The sequence below is a fragment of the Microtus oregoni genome, unplaced genomic scaffold, assembly GCF_018167655.1.
Source record: "Microtus oregoni isolate MIOR12 unplaced genomic scaffold, Mior012 000035F_ref0000213, whole genome shotgun sequence".
Lineage (NCBI taxonomy): Eukaryota > Metazoa > Chordata > Mammalia > Rodentia > Cricetidae > Microtus > Microtus oregoni.
Window position 1 is genome coordinate 27,235,403 of NW_024543094.1, and position 17,164 is coordinate 27,252,566.

Consider the following 17,164-nt stretch of genomic DNA (forward strand, 5'->3'; position numbering starts at 1 on the left):
TCCGCCTCTGTGCGTCTGGCCGCCGCCGCTCCGCCTCTGTGCGTCTGGCCGCCGCCGCTCCGCCTCTGTGCGTCTGGCCGCCGCCGCTCCGCCTCTGTGCGTCTGGCCGCCGCCGCTCCGCCTCTGTGCGTCTGGCCGCCGCCGCTCCGCCTCTGTGCGTCTGGCCGCCGCCGCTCCGCCTCTGTGCGTCTGGCCGCCGCCGCTCCGCCTCTGTGCGTCTGGCCGCCGCCGCTCCGCCTCTGTGCGTCTGGCCGCCGCCGCTCCGCCTCTGTGCGTCTAGCATCAGTATTTTGTATACAAGAGATTTGTTTCCAAAATGGCACATCTTAAGGGTCTGATATTCTTGGAAAGTGGGAGCCTATATACATCAAAGAAGGCATTTTTATTACATTGGGTTATGCAACACTTTGGCCAGCCTCCTTAACTTCATCTGTTTAAGGGTTCATTCTTCCTTATTTGGCACAGGTCCCAGTAAGAGGCCTTCATATTTGTGGTTAGCAACATGAATGAATCACAAACTGTGGAGGAGCTCTTCAGTTAGTAGAATTGGCTTCCTGCCAAAAAGACAGTGCCATATATGGGGTCAGGGCAAAGCTGTGATTGGTTGAGCTCTGGAGTGTATAGAAAACATTCTTGTGATGCCTGTTTGCTTTCTTTTAAAACAAAAACAAAACAAAACACCACAAGCAGCAGGCTTCCAAGTGTACCAGAATAGGAAGTAACAAAGCACTGTGCAGGTTTTTCTGACGGTAGAGTTAAGCAATAGCAACATGACTTTGAGCAGTTAAAATACTAGGAGTTGAACCTTTGACTTCTGCCGTCTGCTTGTGATGTAGGAAAGGCAGCATTTGTTAAACATCCGTTGTCTACCTGCCTGCTTTTCTAAATGGTTTTATGTGATTAAAGAATTAGTTCTAAGCCCACAGGGTTATCATACTACTAGGTTTAGATTCACTCCTTAAAAAATATTGTAGTTTTCAAAAATTGACAGACGTCAAAACAGTGTTTACTGTCGAAGGTTAGCCATTTCTGCTTGTGTCTAAGGTGGAGACTACTGCAACTGTAGGCGGTAACCCTCTAGCCATTCCAGTCTGATCCAGTAACTACTGTGCTTCTTCCCGTGCAGGCGAACGCCCTTTCTGGACCTTCTCTTAGCCAGGCGCCAGCTCATCTCTATGGCAGTAGATTAAATCCAAATCCACCCATGGCCGTTCTCATAGCACAGTCTGAAAGCAACCAAACAGGTAAAGCCCTCCCCGTGTGCACTTTCTCTGTTAGTTCATTTTCTTAAAACAAAAAATAAAGAAAGAAAGAAAACCAGCTAGGGAATTGCATTTTTATTTTGCTTTTCTTCTTTAAAAACCAAAAGAACCACAATTTGAAATAAGTAGACGCCATGCTGCAAAGCACTGACGCGTTTTTTCTGTCTGAAATGTAGCTGTTTGAGCTGAGCCGCGAGCAGTGTCTCTTGTGACTTTAGTGATAGATGCTTTCAGTCATCCATTCTGTGCAGTGCAAGGAACACAACATTGGGGTTTGCCGGGAATAGCAAAAGCCTTTATTTGCATAATTCATGAAATTGAATTACACAAACTTGGTTTTAAAAAATATCCTGTTAGAGGGTTTCTACAGTGTTTAGTAATTCTGTGATTTTTTTTTTCACCAGTTGATAGTTGTAGTGTTTGCCTCTTGTATTGCTTTAATTACCTCTGCATTTACTTTGTTTCATTCCCTCTCTAAGGGTTTGTTGGCATGTCCTAGTCTGCCTGGGAAAGGAATGGCTTTACCAGTTCACAAGAATGGGTCACTCACCTGTCTTTACCCTTCAAGGGTCAGTGGCTCCCTGAGTTAGAGTAAGGGGTGGAGGGAACCTGAGAGAGGCCAGAGAGACTCTAAAAGACTCTGCAGGTGGAATGAAAGCCACTTGGGAGATGAAGATCTCTTCTATATCAGCAATATATTTATCAAGGGTTAAAATCATTTTAATAAAGGTTCTTAGGGTGTTTGTTTGTTTGTTTGTTTCTTTTTTTGCCAATCTGGATATATGTTACATTTATTTTATTCTTATGAAGAGTCACTTAATTTTAGACTTGGCGTATATGGTGCTGTAGAAATGTATTTTGTGACTTTGTTCGGGATACAAGGTGTTAAAAAAATACAGCGCATGAGGATTTGCTGTGATAAGCATTCAGATTAGCTCTCTACAGCTGTGATTCATTACTTTAACCCTAGAAATTAAAAGTGGCTGAGGGGAGGGCAGTACAAATTCAAACCACGCTTCTGTGCTGTAATATTGAAAGAAATAAAAGAAGAGAACATAATCCATGGCCTTCTACGCCCACAAAAACGTGTGCAGACAACGTTTTACACACCACAGTTCAGTGGCTCTCAGCAGCAGCGTGCCAAGTCTTCCACTGTCATAACTGGGCTCGATATGTATTTTAGGAAAACCAGAGTAAGACTTTGAAACCTCTTATCTAGTAAGAGAGACACTTTATAAGCTCTGAAATATTTATACTGCAGATCAAGATCTCGGAGACAATAGCCGAAGCCTAGTTGGTCGAGGAAGCTCACCCCGAGGAAGCCTCTCACCAAGGTAAGCATTGTTCATACTGCAAACCATAGGGAAGGAACACTGAGATTGGGAACTTGGTTATCTTGAGCAGTAAAGTGTATATTTGTTGAGGCTCTACAAACATTTTGTAAATAAGAACCCTGTCTAGACAGTCAAGAAAAATGATTCTAAATTAATTGAAATGTTAATTTTAAACACGTTGTTAGATTTCTAAGCTAAAAGGAATACATTTTCATGTTTTCAGTCAGTTTGAACTATTTACATTTGTATATTTAGTTTCTGATACAATTAATGCATTGACTTGCATGATCATTTTTTATCATAAAATATCTGAAGATTGAGACCCAAGACTATCACTGTTGGGTTACAGCTTTGGCTAAGTTTCTTAGTTGCTACCCCACAAATGAAGCTTTTAATAAGTCCCTCTGTTTCCTTTTAGATTGTTTGAAGAGGGTATAGCCAATATATATGTGTTTGATTAATTTTCTTAGGTTTTAGGTGGTACCCCAGAACCCCCCAACACTGTTTAATCTGTCAGAGTGGGATTATGGAGTCGAATAGCTTCTGTTCTGGAGTGGGTGCCAGTTTACAGAATGGCATGGAGTTTGTTCCATTTTAAACCTCTGCATCCTTCTCTAGTTTGTTTTTTCTGTGTTCTCCAGTTTTATAAACTATGCCTTACATTAAGTTGGTTGAGCTCAAAAACAGAAGGAAAAGCCAATTCTTGGTTCTTTTCATATAAGGAAGGAAGTAACTGCAAATGAGGACCTTTCATATTCTGGCACAAGGAACATTCAGGTTGACTACCCAATTTTTAAGGGGCACATTCTTTGTCCTTACAGACACTAGTCCAGTAACCTCACCTGTTTCCTAATGGTACATTGAGTATACCTTCCCCACATAATTCCTGTAAGAAGTAATGCTGTTTTTCCTTATTAAATTCTGGAGGAAGTATTCTTCATCTGGAAACCAGAGATCGGAACTACAGAATGAGAGAGTTATGAAATTGCTGGTCTGTAATTTTATATGTACTGTTAGTTTCTTTTCAGATGAGACTGTTAATGGGATCTTGCTCCTGTTTAGTACAGGAAGAGTTTTCTTGTCCCTTTTAAACCTATAACATCACACAAGTTATGTAAAATGTGTTCAGAATCCCTTAGTGCAATTTTGCTTCGTGAAATTTTTATTTTTTAAAAAACAGGCCATAGTACAGTGAATGATACTAAATTATTTTCATTGTGCATTTAGAACGCTACATTACTCTTTAAATATTAGCCTGGAGTGGTTCAACTTATCCTTCCATAACATATTCAGTGGCCAGCTCATGATGCTTTGCCTCACGGCTTGAAGTCTCTCATTTTAAGGGATTGCTATATAACCAGCACCAGTGCATTGCTAGAGACGCTGTGTCCCAGGTGTGCACCCTGTGAGCACGCCACAGAAGCCCTCCCAATCCCACACCTCCTTTCTCCATATTTGGAGAATTTTGTCTGTAAAACCACTTTGTAGAAAATACTCAGAAAACTTAATATATCTTTCCTGATATATTAAGGTAGAGTGGAGACCAGATACCAAAGATGGCTTGCCCCCATTTGTTAATGTAAAATCACAACTGGACATGGGAACATCACATGTTCATTTTCATTCAGGAAACATTTATCTTGGAAGGGGTAAGCTCTGTTTGAAGAACTAACCTAAACATTTTAAAAATTAAAAATTTAAAAAATGCATTCTATACATAAAATTGCTTTGTACTGAATGATCTTCCTCAGAACCGAAACAGGTTTTCATTTTCAATTCAGAATTGTTAGATTTTCTTTTCACTGAACTTGAGAATTTCCTTGGTTGTGAATTCAAGTGTCTCCCACAGTGTTACACTTGTGGTAGTGTTTATATTAAGAAGACAGTGGTAGAACTTTCTGGCTATTTTAATTTAATGTATATGTATGCTTTGCCTGCATGTATGTATGTGTACCACATGAAGACCTAGTCCCAGGGTGGTCAGAAGTGTGCATCAGGTCCTCAGGAGTTAGAGTTACAGATGATTGTGGCCACCATGTATGTTCTGAGCACTAAACCTGGGGCTTCTGCAAAAGCAGCAAGTTCTCTTAACCCCTGAGCTGTCTCTGCAGCCCCTTCCTCTTTCTGAGTATTTTGAGTAAAGTTCTCCTACTGTCTGTTTCCCGTATCTTATAAAGAAAGTCATACTGTTTGTTTGCAATCTGTTTCAGAGATCATTATTAGTGTGTTTTCTAATGATTTTTTTTAATTTCCTACTGTGTTCAGCTATTTTAATTTCTCATTTAGGGAGGAAGGGTGATAATGACTCAATTATGGCTTTATGAGACCTGATACCTCTGCCATAGGCCACTTGGTACCAGAAAAATTTGTACAGGAAAAGGGGCTCTTGGCATAAGGCAGAAAACCAATGCACAGCTACTTAGAAGCATTCCCTTCTTTTTTTAACTTGAGAATTAATATTTTTGACAGATCCCCTGTAAGCAATTTACAGATTCGCTATGATCAACCAAGCAATAGCAGTTTGGAAAATCTGCCTCCAGTAGCAGCAAGTATTGAACAACTTTTGGAGAGGCAGTGGAGTGAAGGACAGCAATTTTTATTAGAGCAGGGTACTCCTAGTGACAGTAAGTATTCTTTTTCTTGTGTCTAAAAATGGAACAGCATTGGGTGGAACGACATATAGATTAATAGATGCAGAAGAAAGTGTTTACCAAGATAAGAATGACATGATGGCGTACACTCCGTCAAAGTAGTGGCTTTGGCAGAGCTGACTCTACAGTGTTAACTCCAAACTTGTCTTTGTTACTATATGATCACAGACAAGGGTTTGGTTTGGTGTGGTGTGGTTTTTAAGTTCTTTATTCTCTTACTTTTGGAATTGGGAATAATACTGTACCTGTAACCTAGGGTTGTTATGAAGGTAAATTACATGAAAAGTTGGGGAAATGGCCGTAAGTGCTTTTTGTTAGATGGCTATTGTTAACACGCAGCGTGCTGCTCTTTCTCCGTCGTACTATACTTTGTTCTTGTCAACTTGTGGAAGCACACAGTGTCTCCTCTCAGCCTGGCATTTGAAAAATATATGCCTACTCCCTGAGATCTTTTAAAACAATTTATCTAGGGGCTGGAGAGATGGCTCAGCAGTTAAGAGCACTGGCTGTTTTTCCAGAGGAGCGGGGTTCAATTCCCAGCACCCACATGACGGCACACAACTGTCTGTAACTCCTTTACAGGGGATCCAACACCCTCACACAGACATGTATGCAGGCAAAACACCAATGCACATAAAATACAAATAAATTAAAAATATATCTAGTCAGGGATAGCTAGGTATCTGTTTTACAATTTAAAGGAATGATAATTAGGCAGGCATGGTGATACCTGTTTCTAATCCTGTCACTTAGGAGATAGACGCAGGTGGCTCACGCCATTAATCCCAGCACTGTGAGGTAGAGGCAGTCGAATCTCTGTGGGTTTGAGGCCAACATGGTCTTTATAGAAAGTTCAGGCCCCGTCAAGGGCTCCTTGGTGAAACCCTGTCCCTCGAAAAGGAATAGTAATTAGTAAATTTTATATTTAATTGAAATGTTCACCAATTTATGAAATTATATGATGTGCCTTGTATATACGTATTTAGTACTTTTTAAGTATTAAAACTACAAGGGAAAATACCAAAACAAACAAACAACCCCCCCCCCCCCAAAAAAAAACCAGAAAAAGCAAAGTTGGAACAGATGAGGGAGAAGAGCAGGTTGTTTCTGTCACTTTGACATGGGAGCTTTCACTGCTTTGTTTTATGAAAACAAGATTTTTTTTTAAGTTGCTAGTGAGCCACATGCTTTAAATTGATATTTTTATGAATGGTGCCCCTGTCTAAAACTGCCAATCGTGAGGAACTTGATGTGCAGATAACCTCTTACAGGTTAGCCAGAGGGTAGGTCTCATCTGGGCTCCCCTTAAGGGAGAAAGTTAGAGCTGTGGTTGTCTGAAGGCCCTGAGGTCGTGTTAAGTAAATACAACTTTTTAATACCTGGAGTTTTTAAAGTGTCCATCACTGTGGCCTAACAGCAGTGCTCTTGATTGTCAGCTGGACGTCCCACCCTTGGAGGAATTAACACAGTATCTGAGGAGGTCTGGCGGGCAGGACGCTTGTTAACAGAAGAGGCCTTTCTCTTGGAAGAGAGAAGTAGCAGGGTGCAGATAACAGCGCTCCCTGCTGGGGAGCCTGCAGAGAGACAGGTTGAGCAGCTGGGATGGCAAGCTTTCTGCCGGGTGTCTGTGGCATGCTTGGGTTTTGTTGATGCTGCTGCTACTGCTGTTACTGTTTTGGGTTTTTGAGGAAAATAAAATGCCATCTTTTTTTTCTCTGAGGATATAAACCTACTTGAACTTGATTGGGTTGGGATTCTGTTTATTTGATCAGTATTGGCAGCAAATCTTCAATGTGGCATGTCTAGGAACAGTCTTTTATGTATACACTCCTATATCTATATTCAAATCTAGGAATAAAGCTCAGTCATTTGGTGTACAGAATTTCCACATTTTCATTTCATTTCTAAAGCAGTGATGCTGTGACCATAAAAGTCTTAGTCATGGGAGTGGAATTGCCATTACTGAAAGTCACACAAATGATTTGCTAGTTTTAGGAATGCTGAAGTCATTACACCAACTTCAAGTTGAAAATCGAAGATTAGAAGAACAAATTAAAAACTTGACTGCCAAAAAGGAACGTCTTCAGTTACTGAATGCACAGCTTTCCGTGCCTTTTCCAACAATAGCAACCAATCCTAGTCCACCTCATCCGATACACACATTTCCTGCACAGACAGGTGAGTGTTGAAGGAAATGTCACCTACATAATCAACAGTAACTCTTTACCAGTTATGTGAAGAGGTAGGAAACAAATGGTGGGTTATTTCTGCGGGACATAGACAATCCCTGTTAATTGTCTTGAGTTTGTTTTCACTTCAGTGCATAGTTTAATGGTAAAATTTATTTAAATGATCTCATAATTGACTTAAAGCTACAGTATTCAACACTACCCGTGCCCCATTGTAATTAGTTTCAGGAATAACAGGACTGTAGGCTTCAGCATAAGTTTTTAAAATAGCCTTTAATTTTACACATAATACAATTAATTTAATAGGGTATATATATATATATATTTTATCTTTTACTCTTTTTAGCTCCTACTACGGATTCATTGAACAGCAGTAAGAGCCCACATATAGGAAACAGCTTTTTACCTGACAATTCTCTTCCTGTATTAAATCAGGTAATTTTTGTGTGTGTGGTTATATTCATTTGTGTGTTTTATTTGTGAATAGTAGCATATTACACTTGATTTAAAATTATTTTAAACAGTTTTGATGTGCTCTTTCCAATGTGTGTTTTTCTTTTCCCTTACGTTAGGACTTGGCGTCCAGCGGACAGAGCACCAGCGGTTCTTCTGCTCTTTCTACCCCCCCTCCCGCTGGGCAGAGTCCAGCTCAGCAAGGCTCCGGAGTTAGCGGGGTTCAGCAGGTCAATGGTGTGACAGTAGGGGCCCTGGCTGGTGGAATGCAGACTGTAACATCCACCATTCCTGCCGTGTCTGCAGTTGGTGGAATAATTGGAGCTTTGCCAGGTAACCAACTGGCAATTAATGGCATCGTAGGAGCTTTAAATGGCGTGATTCAGACCCCTGTCACAATGTCCCAGAACCCTGCCCCCCTCACCCACTCCAGTGTACCACCTAACGCGGCTCATCCAATGCCGGCAGCTGCACTGACTAACAGGTAAGAAACTGACTTCAATGGAGTTTTTTATTATTTTTTTGTTTTATTTTCCATGCAACATGTTACCAGTGTTGCCCTTGTTCTGGATTAGGAGTTTTAATGTATTTTATAGATGTTCTCTAGGAAAAATGGCTACCCAATCTCATTGAGTAAGTGCTTGTTACTCATTGTAATTTTTAGACTGATAAAATTCAATTAAAAATCAGTTTCAGTAACATAATATATACATTCCATGTTGAAAATGTCATTCTCGTTTTGTGATATGTGGCTTTAAATATTACTCTATTTTTTTAAAGATTCATTTATTTATTGTGTATGCAGTATTCTGCCTACATGCATGCCTGCAGGCCACAAGAAGGCACCAGATCTCATTACAGATGGTTGTAAGCCACCATGTGGCTGCTGGGAATTGAACTCAGGACCCTTAGACGAGCAGGTGATGATGCTCTTAATCACTGAGCCATCTTTCCAGCCCCCTAAATGTTACTCTTTCTTATCCCTGCCTTCTGCATATGTGTATTTTACTCTGCAAAGGTATTATTATGGCAGACACATGATACTGGTTCTGCAAGATTTAGCAGCACAATTTTGATATTCTCTAATCAAAGATTTTGATGAAGCAAGGGATAGATGATTATTACATATACTTTATTACAAAAACCCATAAATTGTTTTTGTACGTATTTAAAGCGACTTCTTGGCAGTGCGTTTCTGCTTTGTTGTATACATGTGTATAGAAAAAAGAATGATTTGTGCATAATGAAGTGTTGTAGGTAAAGCTGAGTTTGTTTAATGCCTACTGGAAAGGCTGTCTTTGACGTCATCCCTGAGAAGGCTGCCGTAGAAGTAAGGGTTGCAATGGTTTTTCAGTGCTTCGGGGCTAGGACTCCTGTCCGACCAACAGAGACAGATGTTCATCCAGCAGCAGCAGTTCCAGCAGCTGCTAAACTCCCAGCAGCTCACACCTGTAAGTTCTTTGAGATTTTTTTCTTTCTTTTTTTTTTTGTTAGAGTCTGGTACTATAGACTATAATAGATGTTGATTATGGTGAAGACCCCTCTGTTGTGAATGTCTATCCATAAAGTTGCCTTACCCTTTGACATAACCTATACCATCACATTTGTTGATTGTTTTACAAATGTTAGAACATGTATTGTAGGGCTCACTAGGCTCTGGGATTGGAAGCAAGCTGTATCTTCCCGGTGGTTCACTCTGAGGTGGGAGGTAATGAGTACACACTGTTTTGTTTTGTTGGTGATAAATTCCAAAAAGGCAAATGAAATAGGATTAGGGCTTTAAATGGTCCAAAGGATGAAGTAAGATGAGGGCCATTTTACTTTTTATGGTGTTGGGAGTAGAACCTAGGGCCTCAGTGCGATAGGTTTGCTGGACTAGCATTCTATTACGGCTCTCCATCCCGAGTTCGAGTTTTAGACGGAGTGGTCCAAGCTTCTTGGGAGATGGCATTTGAACCATCATTCTGCCGCCTCTCTCTGATAGTTCGATCAGTGGTGCTGATCTTGGTTCATTCATGCCCTAGTTTTTCTTTCTTTCTTAAAGGATTCATTGGAGAATATTGAACTTGAGCAATGATATATGATAGTGATGAAGGGTTTAGAAAGATTAGTTGCTGTATGGAAACTGTTTTAGGAGGAAGAAAGATGGGCTCAACAGAAATAGGAATCACAAAGTTTGTATCCTGATACAGTGCCATCTCTGGTAAGATATCTGTAGGATTGTATATTTTGCTGATAACAAGAAAAAGAGGAACCTTGAACAATTGGGTGTTGACTTCTACAGACATGTAGAGGAATAGAAAGGAAGTCATTGTCCTGAGAAGTAGTAATTCCATTATCACATACAGTTCATCCTTCAGACCCATGGGTTCCCCATCTGTTGGTTTCTTTGTTTTCAAATCAAAAAGATTTAAAGAAAAATGTGCATTTGTTCTGAATTGTTTTTGCTACAATTCCCTGGACAACACTGTGTAACTATACATTATTATTCATTATTTTCTTTGTATTCTAGCAATGGTTTTGAAGTGTATGGGAGGATTGCACAAGTTAAATACAGACACTGTGCCTGTTTTGGAGACAGTATTGATATGTATCTCTAGCTGGCTTCAAATTCATAGTCCTCTGTCAGCCCCTCAAGTGCTGCAATTTCAGGCATGTGAAAAACTTAGCTTTTTAACCATGTCCTAAAAATGTAAGATAAAGTATACTTCTAATATTTTAGTGTATGGGATAGGATAGCACATGCCTGTAATCCTAGCACTTGGGAGTGGAAGCCAGACTAACCATATGAGACAGTTTTAGAAAACCAAAATTCTGCCCTCGGGGTGGCCCCTGTCGCTGCCACCGTTTGTCTCTGCACACTCCAGTGGTCATTCCCTGTGTCTTCCTGACCTGGCCTGGCAGTCACTTCTGACAGTTGTCATTCCCTCCAGCTGCTGCGACATCACAGTCCTACCCAGCTAGTCCCTTTTGTTCCCCTTTTGGATCTTCTCCTCTTCAACCTTCTTAGCTAAAAGAGATCAGCAGTGCCCTTCTCTCTCAAGTGTTTCAGAGTGGTCCATGTGCAGATGTAGGCATCTTCAGATTAGACCTCTGTGCAGAGCATTCCACTCTGGATCCACCCGCTTACTGCATAGCTGCCCTTGCACTCACAGCTCCTAGGGTGAGCTGCCGCGCTTGGCTGCCCCACTCGCCCCAACTCCATTCTTGCTGTCCCTCTGGTGCTGTGACAGAACACTGACCCAAACAATGTACGGAAGAAAGGGCTTATTGTATGTAGTTGACAGGTTTACCATCCAGGGAAACACAGCAGAAACTCTGCTTGCTGGCTTATTCCTCTTGGCTTGTCCAGCCTGCTTTCTTCTCGCTGTCTTGGGGTGGCACTCTCTTCAGATGCCTGGACCCTCCTACATTAGTCACTAGCCAAGAAAATGCCCAGCAGACTGTAGGCCAGTCTGACAGAGGTATCTTTTGAGTTAAGCGTCTCCCTTCAGATTACATGCTTGTGTGTGAACCAGAACCAAAGCAGCCCAGTGCCCAAACTGCTGCTATTCCCATTCTGTGTTCACGATGGACCGCCTCATTTCTCCTATCTTTACTTTGCTGTGTTTTAAAAATGGTCAGTTCTCAGGTGGTCCTGGGGATTTCAGTAAATGGTTATCTCCCGGTGCAATTGTTTTTCTAGAAGCATTTATTCATTCATCCATTTATTCTGAATAGGCTCCATCATATAACCCTGGCTGGCAGAGCACTACGTAGACCAAGCTAGCCTGGAAATTCATAGAAATCTGCCTGCTTCTGCTTGTCGAATGCTGGAATTAAAGGCCTGTGCCATCACACCCAGCTCTTACAGCTCTTTCTTACTAGTGTGAATGTGATTTACTTTTTTTTTTTTAAAAGATTTTATTTATTTATTATGTATACAACATTCTGCCTCCATGTATGCCCGCATGCCAGAAGAGGGCGCCAGATCTCATTACAGATGGTTGTGATCCACCATGTGGTTGCTGGGAATTGAACTCAGGACCTCTGGAAGAGCAGCCAGTGCTCTTAACCACTGAGCCATCTCTCCAGCCCCTGTGATTTACTTTTAAATAATACTGTAAAAGAAAGAAATAGAAAAGGAATGTTTTGCTGACAATTGTATTCTCTGCCTGAAGCTCATCTTGTCTATTTTTGTTGAAGGAACAGCACCAGGCCTTTCTGTACCAGCTAATGCAGCAGCAGCACCACCCACCTGAGCTCCAGCAGCTCCAGCTCCCTGGGCCCACACAGATCCCCATCAACAACCTCCTTGCAGGCACTCAGGCGCCCCCACTTCACACGGCCACCACCAACCCCTTTCTCACCATCCACGGGGACAACACAAGTCAGAAAGTCACAGTAAGTATGTTTCGTGATATACTGTGGGAGGCAAGGATCATAGCACAGATGGGTGGGTGCTCTTTAACCAATGTTTCCTCCAGCAACTGGATATTGTAAATAGAAGGTCTAAGCTAATTGAATTTCCATATAAGGTTTGAAGGCATTTTCCTAAATGTTTTAGTTAGCAAGATATGAGAGAGCCCATTCAAAACAGATTATTTAAAACGAGATTTTAATTTGTTTATTGAATTTTTCTCCCTTCAATTTTATGTGTTTAATTATTTTGTTCCAACATGCTTTTTTAAATGATGTTGCATATTTGATATGGTAAATATACAAACTTAGGGCAGTATTCTGAACTTGGCACAGTGTTTTTAAGGAACCTAGTACAGAGAGATGACTGCAGTACTTGAGGGCATCCAAAGCCCCCAAGTTCAGCTTCAGCCCCACAGCCACAGCTGCTTATAACTCTAGCTCCAGGAGGGCCATGCCCTTTCCTGGCTCCTGTAGGCACCTGCACACACACGCATAAACCTACACACAGTTGCACACATACACAAATTTAAATCTTCAAAAAATTAATTGTAAGCCGGGCGGTGGTGGCGCACGCCTTTAATCCCAGCACTCGGGAGGCAGAGGCAGGTGGATCTCTGGGAGTTCGAGGCCAGCCTGGTCTACAAGAGCTAGTTCCGGGACAGGCACCAAAGCTACAGAGAAACCCTGTCTCGAAAAATCAAAAAAAAAAAAAATTAATTGTAATTACAATTTTAATAGAATATAAAACTTCAATGTATTGATTTTATGATTTGTAAATCATAGCATCTGGCCCTTTGGCTGAAGACAGGTGAGACTGCACGAACAGCCTGCACACAGGAGCTTGGGTTAGGGCTGCTTGCCTGTGTTAGTTCCCCTTGCCCAGGTGAGGACAGATGCATGGAAGAGGAAGAAGGCACTGCAGTAGAGAAGGGAAGCCAGGTCAGGAGCCAGAAGGAGGAAGAGGCCTGGAGGTTGGGAGGGCAAGGACTTAGGAATGTTAGCACTGGTATTGCCATGCTCCATTGCTTTGAGATTTCTCTCTTGTTTTAATGTTAACTTGAAACATCAGTGTTCATTTAGTAATGAATACTGCTTCAAAATCTGGGTTAGCTGTTGAGAGTCCTTTGTATTTGTCCTCTTGCTGTGCCTGCTCCCTGAGTGCGAGTACTGTCACCATGGGTCTCGTCCCTTTCTCCATCAGCGAGTCTGTGTTTATATGTGTGGACGTTTGATGTTATCTCCTATTGCTGTTGCTAATGGATATGTTCCATATTTAAAATAGATTAATTATAAGCCAGTTCTTCCCAAGTTATGCAATATGAGATACTTTAAATGAAAGAATCACAATAAATAATTGGAGAATAACCATCCTCCTGGGGTGTTTACAGGCACATTCCTGTAAACTGCTTGGGTGTCTGCACCAGGGGGATAATGAGTTAGAGTCGAGTCCTGAGTCATGTAGAGAGACCTCATCTGTCCATCTGTCTGGATCTCTCTCCCCTTCCCCCAACACCCTCTCAGAGACAGGGTCGCTACATAGTCCTAGATGTTCTAGAATTCACTTTGTAGATCAGGCTGGCCTCAAACTCATGGAGATCCACCTTCCTCAGCTTCTGAGTACTGGGACTTAAGGTGTGCACTTAAGGTTTGAGACCCCATCTCAAACAAACAAGAGAGCACTAAGAGGAAAGTGGACTAGGAGGGAAGTCATGGGGTCCCTGCAGGTCCCAGGGCCATGGGATACACTGTTGATTGGTTTCAGCCATCTGATGATAGTGCGGCCCTGCTCAGAAAACACACAACATTGGGTCAGAACAATGACTTTCTTAGTCCATAACACTGCGGTATTGGCCATACTTTGCTTCTCCTTTGGAAAAGTGTGTATGGAAGGGCAATTCTGCACCCCTTCCTTGGGGACTGTTTAAGGACAGGCACACCACCTTTATGCCTTCACATATGCCCAGTGTGGTTTCTAAAGACTTTCTTAGAAAATTAGTGTACACTGTGCTACAAAGTAGCCAGCCTCAGGATAAACCACCCCTGCTCCTTGTATAAGTTAGAGGGTATTGTCTTGGCCAGAATTGATTGAACTAATTCTTCTAATTTGTTTTGTTTTGAACTACAGAGACTTAGTGATAAAGCTGGACCTGTAGCTCAGGAGAAAAGTTGACACTGAAAGCCTCTGCTGCTCCTGCTCCCTGGGCGGCTCTGCACCTCTGCACAGCTGTGATGACGGAAGGCGGCAGGGGTGCACAGGAAAGGACGTCACGTGCACTCCTAGGAGGCTTTGCTTAGTTTTCCTGCCACTTTGTTGCACTGAAATGAAATTCCTATATCCCCATCCCCTGCCAGAGTGTTTGAACGTTGGAAGAAAAATGAATAACTTTTTTGTCAATGAGATAATTCACACGCAGAGTTTATCAACCCAGGAAAATGTAATGTGCTTGATCCCCAGCTGGTCTTGTCACATTAGAGACACAGATAGTGAACTAAAGACTTAGCTCATTTGCAAACCACTTGGTTTTATTGTAAAAGTTGGAATATAAAATATGATCTCATTTGGGATAGAGTGTGGCTGCTCTTTAGGGCAGAGCGTATGTCTTGAGAACTGTCCAACTTCTTTTCCTGCAGTTGTAGTCACTGAGTGCTGTGATCATACAGGTCCTCACCTGGGGCTTTGCAAATGTTTTAAAATTTTTATTGTAATGAGATTTTTCCGTTTGCTGATCAGATTAGGATGGAAACACCTGCTTCTGCTGACAGTCTTACAAAAAATATTTTTTTTATTGTTAAAATCTATTCCATTTAAAGAGATCTTGAGTTAAGTGAGTTCTAAGGCTGCTGGGAAAACCAGATCAATTAGAAATGAATAATTTTTTTTTTTTCAGAAAGAGACACCAATATGGCAACTGCTGGTAGGGTCTGGCTGGCCTAGATCAAGTGCCTGTTCGGACTCCACATGAAAGGGCTCCAGACAGCAGAGTCGGCCACTGTGCCAGCAGCCGTCCCCGAGCCTCTGCCTTTGTTGAGACTTCTCTACGTCACTGTCGGGCTCATGCAAACTCTCACCTTGGTATTTGTCCACTCATGACTCACAAGGAAGCCAGTGGATTGGGGAGAGTATATGTAGTCACCCTCTCAGGAGTGCCCATAGGAATGAATGGGCCACCACAGTTCCTGAGTTCTGTCTCTCAGAATTTTGACTTTGGGTAGTCACACTCTTGATTGTGACAGTATGGCAGACGGGTAGGTTAAACAATTGGGGATATAATCACTGATCTGTTTCTGAAATGCATGACTTACTAGTGGAAAAGACCCAGCTGCAGTTCGACCTCCACTGTGTGCTTAGCTGGAAGAACAAGCTAGCTCCGCAGTCTGTCTCCTGGTGACTGCACAGTTCTTACCTCACTTCTGTAAATACGGTTTGTGAATCTGTTTTGTAATGTGAAAAATTCATAAGATAACATTGATATTTTGATTTGTAATATTTCTAATTGGTAGATTTAATTGAAAAGTAAAATTAATTTATTTTTATATGTTCAGGGGAATTTTAAAGTCAAACCTTTTGTAGATAATTTCAAAGAATCAGTGTGGTTTATTTTACTTATTTAACCCACTGGTTGTTATTCTGTAACAATTTGTATAAATGGTAAATTTTGAATGTGCTGTTATTTTCCTTAGATGTAAAATTCCACATGTATTAAAATGTACAAAGTTTTGTTAATAAAATTTAATGATGTTTATAGCCCTGTGCCCTGCTGTTTTGGACAGATGACTGTCCTGAGCCCATGAACCCTCGTGTGCAGTGCGCTGTGTTGTTTGTTCCATGCCATCTTAGAGTTGTCTGACTTCTTAGGGGTGGGCTGTGCAGAACAGCATGGAGCAAATTAGCAGTGGCCGGAGATGGCAGGTGATTGTTGAGGAGAACGGATGGGGTGTGTCCATAGTAAGAGGACAGAGGCTTTGTTCCAAAGGAGACAGTTAATTATACTACATTAGCCGGGCGGCAGTGGCGCACACCTTTAATCCCAGCACTTGGGAGGGAGAGGCAGGCGGATCTCTGTGAGTTCGAGGCCAGCCTGATCTACAAGAGATAGTTCCAGGATAGGCTCCAAAGCTACAGAGAAACCCTGTCTCGAAAAAAAAAATATATATACTACATTAAAAAAAATAACATACATTGGGGCTGGAGAGATGGCTCAGTGGCTAAGAGCATTGCCTGCTCTTCCAAAGGACCAGAGTTCAATTCCCAGCAACCACATGGTGGCTCACAACCATCTGTAATGAGGTCTGGTATCCTCTTCTGGCCTGCAGGCATACACACAGACAGAATATTGCATACATAATAAATAAATAAATAAATGTTTTAAAAAAATAACACACCCTTGATTGAAGACTAAGTTCACTTGTTCACAGTAAAATAGGGTATTCTCTTTGAGAGAATACAGATGTGTTTAATGAAGGATGCATTGGGATGTAGAGGTGTGTTGTCATTTCTTCTTGGTAATCAAGAGTTGAGTGATCAGAAAAATCCAATCCTAGATACCTATTTTATTTTAATTGAGACAAGGGGCTCATGTATCCTCCTCAGCTCAACTCAGTGTGTAGCTAAGGTCGGCCTTGAACTTGTGATCCTTTTGCCTTTGCTTCCTGGGTGGTGGGGTTACAGGTATGTGCTGTCTCTCCAGGTTTATCTGGTGCTAGGATAGAACCAAGGGTTCATGCAAGTACTTCTGGGGGAGCTACGAACTTTACCATGGACTGACTGTTAGGTTTGTGGAAAGAGACAAATAAAAAATTGACTTTAGAAAGTCTTTTTTTGTTGGGCAGATGTGGTGGTTCACACCTGCAAACCCAACGTCATCCGCTTTTGC

General features: G+C 41.7%; 1 protein-coding gene across 11 annotated transcripts in view; it reads left to right on the forward strand.

Annotated features, from left to right (window-relative positions):
- Window positions 1–16,027, forward strand: part of Mllt10 (MLLT10 histone lysine methyltransferase DOT1L cofactor) — a 154,827-nt gene extending 138,800 nt beyond the window's left edge. For all 11 annotated transcript variants that reach the window (XM_041630615.1, XM_041630614.1, XM_041630613.1 and 8 more), the window contains 9 exons: window positions 1,127–1,244; window positions 2,524–2,596; window positions 5,066–5,220; window positions 7,237–7,425; window positions 7,783–7,871; window positions 8,009–8,373; window positions 9,244–9,340; window positions 12,075–12,272; window positions 14,416–16,027. In XM_041630615.1, coding sequence (XP_041486549.1) covers window positions 1,127–1,244; window positions 2,524–2,596; window positions 5,066–5,220; window positions 7,237–7,425; window positions 7,783–7,871; window positions 8,009–8,373; window positions 9,244–9,340; window positions 12,075–12,272; window positions 14,416–14,460 — 1,329 coding nt within the window. In that variant the 3' untranslated portion in view covers window positions 14,461–16,027. The remainder of the gene's footprint in view (window positions 1–1,126; window positions 1,245–2,523; window positions 2,597–5,065; window positions 5,221–7,236; window positions 7,426–7,782; window positions 7,872–8,008; window positions 8,374–9,243; window positions 9,341–12,074; window positions 12,273–14,415) is intronic.
- Window positions 16,028–17,164: the final 1,137 nt, after the last annotated feature.